At 38.0% G+C, this 7,944-nt stretch overlaps 1 protein-coding gene across 1 annotated transcript; it reads right to left on the bottom strand.

Moving 5' to 3' along the window:
* Nucleotides 1-5,902: 5,902 nt before the first annotated feature.
* Nucleotides 5,903-6,844, bottom strand: LOC118893193 (olfactory receptor 24). The gene has a single exon (XM_036848475.1). The coding sequence runs from the start codon at nucleotides 6,842-6,844 to the stop codon at nucleotides 5,903-5,905; it is 942 nt and encodes a 313-aa protein (XP_036704370.1).
* Nucleotides 6,845-7,944: the final 1,100 nt, after the last annotated feature.

The raw sequence follows: 7,944 nt of genomic DNA, 5'->3' as shown, positions 1-7,944 counted from the left end.
CCATCTGTCTTCAATTTCTTTCGATTTCTTTCATCAGTGTCTTATAGTTTTCGCATACAGGTCTTTTGTCTCCTTAGGTAGGTTTATTCCTAGGTATTTTGTTCTTTTTGATGTGATGGTAAATGGGATTGTTTCTTGAATTTCTCTTTCTGATCCTAACCAGATAAAGATATATATATATATATACACACACACATATATATACACATATATATTTTATATATGTGTGTATAAATATATATATACATATATATTTTTTATTTTTAGAAAGAACAGTGATAAACTTTAATCAAATTAAAGTCAGGAATATAAAGATTCTGGCTCAGTTTTCCTTTAATTTCCCCATAACACTTATTTTCCTACTGTCTTTGCTGAATTTTAACAGGCATATTATAATATACTTGTTCTGGGACAGCCTCTATGATTACAAATAAAAAATACACATCCATAAGTCCTTAAACACCATTTAAAAAACCAAAGTGTCAATGCCAAATTTTTGAGTTTAATGAAAATTCTGAACATTAAATGAGCATAGCTGCATTTACAATGCTGATTTTTAAAAGCTATCTGAAAATAAAATATAGTAAAATTATTGCTTCCAAAGTTATGTTGACATAATCTATACAAGGCAGAATTGAAACAGTAACAAACTGCATGAAAACAGTTACATAACCAATCTTTATCCCTTCTTTTGGCATTTTATACATCTCTACAAAGCTATCATGTTATAGTCCTTATCTTGAAAGGGATGTCCTGCTATCTAGATACTTAAATTCTATCCATGTTAAGATATATCCTGAGGATATTAGTGTGTTTACCCATGGAAATGACTTTAATTTTGCATGTTAAGCAGTGCAATACACGTTTGACAAAAAAGGAAAATTACAGGCCAATATCACTGATAAACATAGACACAAAAATCCTCAACAAAATACTAGCAATTAGAATCCAACAATACATTAAAAGGATCATATACCATGATCAAGTGGGATTTATCCCAGGGATTCAAGGATTTTCAATATCTGCAAATCTATCAGTGTGATACACCACATCAACAAATTGAATAATAAAAACCATATGACCATCTCAATAGATGCAGAAAAAGGTTCTGAACAAAATTCAACACCATTTATGATAAAAACTCTCCAGAAAGTGGGCATAGAGGGAACATACGTCAACATAACAAAGGCCACATGAGACAAACCTATAGCCAACATCATACTTAATGGTGAAAAGCTGAAAGCATTTCCTCTAAGATCAGGAACAAGGCAAGGATGTTCACTATAACCACTTTTTTTCAACATAGTTTTGGAAGTCCTAGCTATGGCAATCAGAGAAGAAAAAGAAATAAAGGGAATCCAAATTGGAAAAGAAGGAGTTAAACTGTCACTGTTTGCAGATGACATGATACTATACATAGAAAATCCTAAAGATGCTACCAGAAAACTACTAGAGCTCATCAATGAATTTGGTAAAGTTGCAGGCTACAAAAGTAATACACAGAAATCTGTTGCATTTCTATACACTAACAACAAAAGATCAGAAAGAGAAATCCCCTTACTAGCATTTTGACTGCAGCCTTATCAGAGACCCTGAGCAAGTTACCCAGCTAAGTCACGCCCAGTTTCCTGACCTACAGAGACTATAAGATAATAACTGTTAGTTGTTTTAAGCTGAGTTCTATGTTGGGTTTATAATGCTGGCAGGACTTTGTTCAAGGATTAAGATGAGAACAAATCTAAATATATATAAAAAAGCATGGACAGCTCCTTAAAACTTATTTAGATACTGACTTGTGCCTGACTTTGCATGTACAATTCCCTTCTTCTGGCACACTGTTTCCACCTCCTTCATAGCAATACTTCTCTCTTGGCCTGATTCAGAGCTCAGATCAGAAGCCACCTTAATAGAGACCGATTGCTCTCAGAAATCCCAAGACTAAAATACCACCCCCATCTGTCTCTGTCACATACCCCTCGTTATGCCTTTGAAGTCCTTCTCACCATTGGTAATTATCTGGCATATTGATTATCTCTTTAGTTATTGTTGTTTTCCCTGCTGAACTGGGAATGGTTGCTTTGGTTTCTATTGTTTGATTTTATTTTTAAATATCAGTGAAATTAAATTTTTTCTGGTGTACCATTCTTGGCATTTTATCCTATGTATAGATTTGTGGGATTTGGGGAGGTAGAGTACCATTTAAATTTTTTAGCACCTTCAGAGTCACTGCTCTGATATCAAGATACCAAACAGTTCCATCACTCCCCCCCTCACCCACCCTGAAGAAACTCCCTTGTACTAAACTTTTGTTGTCACAGGAAAGGACTTTTTTTCTCTCTCTCTTGCTTACTGCTCTATTGTCAGTGCTCATGTGTTGAATGAATGAATAAAACATATATCAATGCCAACAAATGTTGGAAGTTGATATTGTAAGGGCTATCAGGATAACTCTTTCCTGCAGTTGTGGTCTTCTTTTTTTCTCCCTCTTTTTAAAATTTTATATCTATATGTACTTTATTGAAGTATAGTTGATATACAATGTTGTGTTAGTTGCAGGTGTACAGCAGAGTGATTCAGTTATTATACATATACATGTATACTTTTTCAGATTCTTTTCTCTTATAGGTTATTACAAAATATTGAGTATAGTTCCCTGTGCTATACAGTAGGTGTTTGTTGGTTATCTATTTTATATACAGTAGTGTGTATATGTTAATCCCAAACTCCTAATTTATCCCTCCCCCACCCTTTCCTCTTTGGTAACCATAAGTTTTTTTTCGATGTCCGTGGGTCTATTTCTGTTTTGCAAATAAGTTCATCTGCATCCTTTTTTTTTTTTTTTTTAGATTTGTGGTCTTAACTTCTTAACACAAAACAAGACAGAGATAGTTTGGCTGACAGAATCTGAACAGTTTTTTTGGTGCGAGGCATCCCTCATTGCACAGGAGAGGGAGAGAGGTAAAAGCGTGCTTCAACTCAAACTGGATACAGAGAGAGAGGTTTTCACAAAATTCTATGAGCCCCCCAGTTCTAATAATTTCCCAAATCTCTGGCCATTCCAATCCTCTCCCAACCAGCACCATAACTACTTGCATTCATATGACAGGAGAACAGAGGGAACTTACAAGGAGAGCTGTGGACCAACTTTCACCAGATTTTTGATTATTCTAAAAAGGACCCGACCAGACTCATGGGTTCCCCCCTGGCAAACTCTAATATTCTTAACTTCTGGGTTTTATTCACCAGAAAGTGGATTTTCATCGTCTTTCCAATCTACAACAGGGCCAGGTCTGAAGGTCTGTGGTTTCAACTGAAAAAGTCTAATACTCTTGAAAAGAAAGCAACAGTGATGATCCTTAAAGCTTGTTTATGGTGATACTCAATGCTTATAACAGTGAGGTCATATCCCCCGGAATTACAATACATGTGCATTCAACTTGCCTCCTTTTTAAAAAACCAGTTCCATCAAGTGACCTATATAAGCAATCCTGCTTTGAATGAGGTTGTTTCAAGCTAATATGCCCTTCTCAAATGGTAATTTATTTATTTATTTAATTTTTTTACACTTAAAAAAAATAAGTTTATTTATTTTATTTTTACTTATTTTTGGCTGCTTTGGGTCTTTGTTGCCACTTGCGGATTTTCTCTAGTTGCAGCGAGCGGGGGCTCCTCTTCGTTGCAGTGCGTGGGCTTCTCATTGTGGTGGTTTCTCTTGTTGCGGAGCATGGGCTCTAGGCGTGCGGGCTTCAGTAGTTGTGGCTCGCGGGCTCTAGAGCGTAGGCTCAGTAGTTGTGGCGCATGGGCTTAGTTGCTCCGCAGTATGTGGGATCTTCCCAGACCAGGGCTTGAACCATGTCCCCTGCATTGGCAGGCGGATTCTTAACCACTGCGCCACCAGGGAAACCCTCAAATGGTAATTTATTTTTAAAAATTACATTGACTACAAGAGTGGGAGAAGAAGATAAGGTTGTAGATGAGGTAGGGTTGACCAGAGGTTGGTAGTTATGTGGCCGGGGAAAGAGGTATACAGGAGTTTATTAAGCAATTATGTCAATATTTTGTGTGTTAAAAATTTCTGTTAAAAAAAAGTTTAAATAAATAATTGAAATAGTGTCAAAAAGAAAAAAAAGAAAGAAAGAAGGGAAAGCAACAAAAGCAAATTAGATGTATGATTATTCGAAGCCATTCTGCTTAAGATGATGTCAGCTCCTTAGCGCCATTTGAAAATTTCTGGCCCCATTTGAAGTCACTGCTCATTCCATTTTAGTTGTAAATCTCCGTATGAGTATTAGGACTACTGCACTATAGACATAGATATAATGAATGGCCTTCATAGGGACTTTAGAATGATGAAATGAGACAGCACAAAGAAACGTGGTAAGGTGGCACAAGGAAAATGCTCAATGAATAGCTCTCATTTCTGGTATCAACAGTGTTACTACTTACATGCGTTCCATAGGTATATATTGAGAATGAGACATGCCTCAGCTTTCCTCTGGTTTAGAGGTTCATGATTCAGTTGACTGATATTTTCCTCTTTGTCTATGAAGATATATGCCATCAAATGATTGTCCCTCACTTTTTTTTTCATTTCCAATTGTATTATAAGATTGGTTCCTCACTTTCTTTTTTCTCTTTTAAAATAAATTTTATTTATTTAGTTTTTGCTGCATTGGGTCTTTGTTGCTGCGCGGGGGCTTTCTCTAGTTGCAGAGAGCAGGGGCTACTCTTCGTTGCGGTGTGTGGGCTTCTCACTGCGGTGGCTTCTCTTGTTGCAGAGCATGGGCTCTAGGAGTGTGGGCTTCAGTAGTTGTGGCACACGGGCTTCAGTAGTTGTGGCATGCAGGCTCAGTAGTTGTGGCTCATGGTCTCTAGAGCGCAGACTCAGTAGTTGTGGCACACGGGCTTAGTTGCTCTGCGTCATGTGAGATCTTCCCGGACCAGGGTTTGAACCCATGACCCCTGCATTGGCAGGCAGATTCTTAAGCACTGTGCCACCAGGGAAGTCCCAGTTCCTCACTTGCTTAATGCATGGTCTGAATCTCTTTCTCCCTTGTGCCTCACACAACTTTTATCTAGCACAAGCCATCTTGCTCCCTCAGAAGATAAGATAAGTGACAGGAAAGGGGTAGGGGCTGTACAACTCATCCACATGCTCCCTGACTTTGGTCCCTGGAAGTCAAGTTAGCTGGCTGGTTCCTTGGAAAAAGGCCACACTCTTAGGTTGATCCTAAAAGCCCTTAGGACCTGGCATCATTCTCCATAACTGGACTTTTCACTTCACAAATGCATGCTTCTCTAGTTCTCTCACCTTTTCACATGTTGTTTTGTTTTTCTGAGATACTCTTTCTTCTCGTTTTGCCTGAACAACACCATCTTATCCTTTGGGTTTGGGGGTCACTTCTCCCAGGAGACCTTCCCTGATTCTCCCTTCCAGACTCTGTTGGGTGTTCTTACTATATCCTATCCTCCCTCTCATGTTTATGTTCCATTCTACTATAACGAAGTGTACGATATCTTCTCTCATTCTCAACTATAATTCAAACTATAGGGATTTTTGCTACTCCTGTTCATGACTCTATGTCCATCATCTAACATCAAACCCAGAATACATACTTAATATATATTTGTTGAGTGCTCAATGGATCTGAATGGATAAATCCAATCTGCTAGAACTAGACTGATCCTGGTAGAAATACAGCATGAGTCATATCCCAGTGGACCCTTAGTGGTCTCAGTAATTGAGAAAATAGTTACAGGGCTATCTTGAGGTTACCTTTCAAGCTTCAGCAATTCAAAATCTAAAGTGGTTACTCTCCCAACCCATGCAATTCCAGATTTTTGCCCAAGAACCCAGATGTTTACATCTTAACCCCCTGGAAGGTTCCAGGTGCCCTGGTGGTCAGGAAGATGAGGTGATTTTTCTGTTGATGAGCTTCAGCAGGGCCCCCTTCAGGTCTCTGTTCCTCAGGCTGTAAATAAAGGGGTTCAGCATGGGCGTGACCACAGTGTACATTACAGCAGATGCTTTCTCCTTCACGGCTGTGTGGACAGATGAAGGACAAAGGTAAACCCCAATTGTGGTCCCATAGAAGAGTACAACCACAGAGAGGTGGGAGCTGCAGGTGAAAAAGCCTTTCTTCCTGCCACCTGCAGAGGGCAACTTCAAGATGGCCACAATTATGTGAACATAGGAGGCCAGGATGCAGATGAAAGGTGTGGCTATCACCATTCCTGCCACAATGAACACAAAGATCTTGTTCACAGAGGTGTCAGTGCACGAAAGTCTCAGGAGGGGAGTGAGGTCACAGAAGTAGTGAGGCAACCTATTGTTGCCACAGAAAACCAGACGGGCCATCAGGAGAATGTGGGCGAGGGAGATGAAGCAGGAAAACACCCATGGGCCACCAGCCAGCAGGCCACAGAGACGTGGGCTCATGATGGTGGTATAGTATAAGGGGTGACATATAGCTACAAACCTGTCATAAGCCATCACGGCTATTAAGATACTGTCCATGATGCCAAAGAAATGAAGAAAGTACATTTGGGTCAGGCAGCAAGGATATGAGATGGATTTGCTCCTAATTTGTATGTTCACTAGCATCTTGGGGACAGTGTTGGTGGCCAGGCAGAAATCAACCAAGGAGAGATTGGCTAAGAAGAAGTACATGGGAGTGTGCAGGTGGGAGTCTGAGCTGATGGCCAGTATGATCAACAGGTTCCCCACTACTGTGACCACATACATGCAGAGAAACAGAGGAAAGAGGAGAGTTTCCTGTTCTGGATTTTCTGAAAGTCCCAGGAGGATAAACTTGGATGCACTTGTTTGGTTGTTTGGTTCCATCGGCATGATTCCTCTAGAAGTATTGAAAGGGGGAAGTTACATGAATGCTATAGAGATGATTCTGGAAGATTAGAAGAGATTACACTCAATTTCCAATCTGGACTAATTATGTTATCAACTTATATACGTATTGCATCTTGAACCTTTGATAAACTGTTTATAGCAGCGCATATGTCAAGTCTTGGCTCAAGGCTGAATATTCCTGTTTCAGACAAAGATTGAGAGAGTATACCATGTATGAACCTTTGCTAATAAAACTACTAAAGGATTTACTTCAGGATAAAACAAGTTGAATCCAGAAAAAAACATTATCCAAGAAGCAATGATCAGTCAAGAAATTGGTATAAATGTAGAAGGAGTGAACAAAACACTGTTTTAAAATAATAATAATAATGAGAATGTGTATGTAAGTAAAGTGGATTAAAACACAATGCAAAAATTATATGAAACAAAAGGGGGAATTAAAATAAAATTGTTGTAATGTTTTTGTATTCAGTTGCAGGAGAATAGATATATTGAACATTTTGGACTTCCTACATAAAGTATATGTAATTAAACTTTAGGTGTAACCACTAAACTAATTATAGAATATATAACTTCTAAATTACAGTAAGGGTACAACAGAAATAGAGATTTTGATCAAACCACTTTAAGTTAGGAAAGGAGATATAAAGAAGAAAATAAAAATTACAAAACACATGCATAATTACAACAAAATTTTAAATGGCTTAAACTGATCATTAAAAAACAGATTCAGATTGGACAAAGAAACAAAACCCTATTACATCATGTATGCAAGAGATACACCTAAACTATAATGACATAGAAGGGTTGAAGAAAAGTAATGCTAAAAATATACCAAGAAATACTAACCAAAGGGAAGCTGGATAGCTTATTAATATCAGACAAAACATACTTAAGGCAAAGGCATTAAAAAGAATAAGGAAAGTCATTATGTAATAATGAAGGGAATGATTCACCAGAAAGAGAAAAAAAGCTACTAATATGCACTTAACAACATAGGCTTACAATATATAAAGAAAAAAACCAACAGAACTGTAAGTAAAAAATTATAAACCATATCATAATAGGAAACTTAT

The sequence above is a fragment of the Balaenoptera musculus genome, chromosome 3, assembly GCF_009873245.2.
Source record: "Balaenoptera musculus isolate JJ_BM4_2016_0621 chromosome 3, mBalMus1.pri.v3, whole genome shotgun sequence".
In the NCBI taxonomy this organism is placed as follows: Eukaryota; Metazoa; Chordata; class Mammalia; order Artiodactyla; family Balaenopteridae; genus Balaenoptera; species Balaenoptera musculus.
Note: the sequence above shows the minus strand (reverse complement) of the source record. Positions and strands in the feature narration are given on the sequence as shown.

Bases quoted from the DNA above. Each gene is read 5' to 3' on its own strand.
- LOC118893193 (XM_036848475.1), bottom strand. From the start codon at position 6,844: ATGGAACCAAACAACCAAACAAGTGCATCCAAGTTTATCCTCCTGGGA.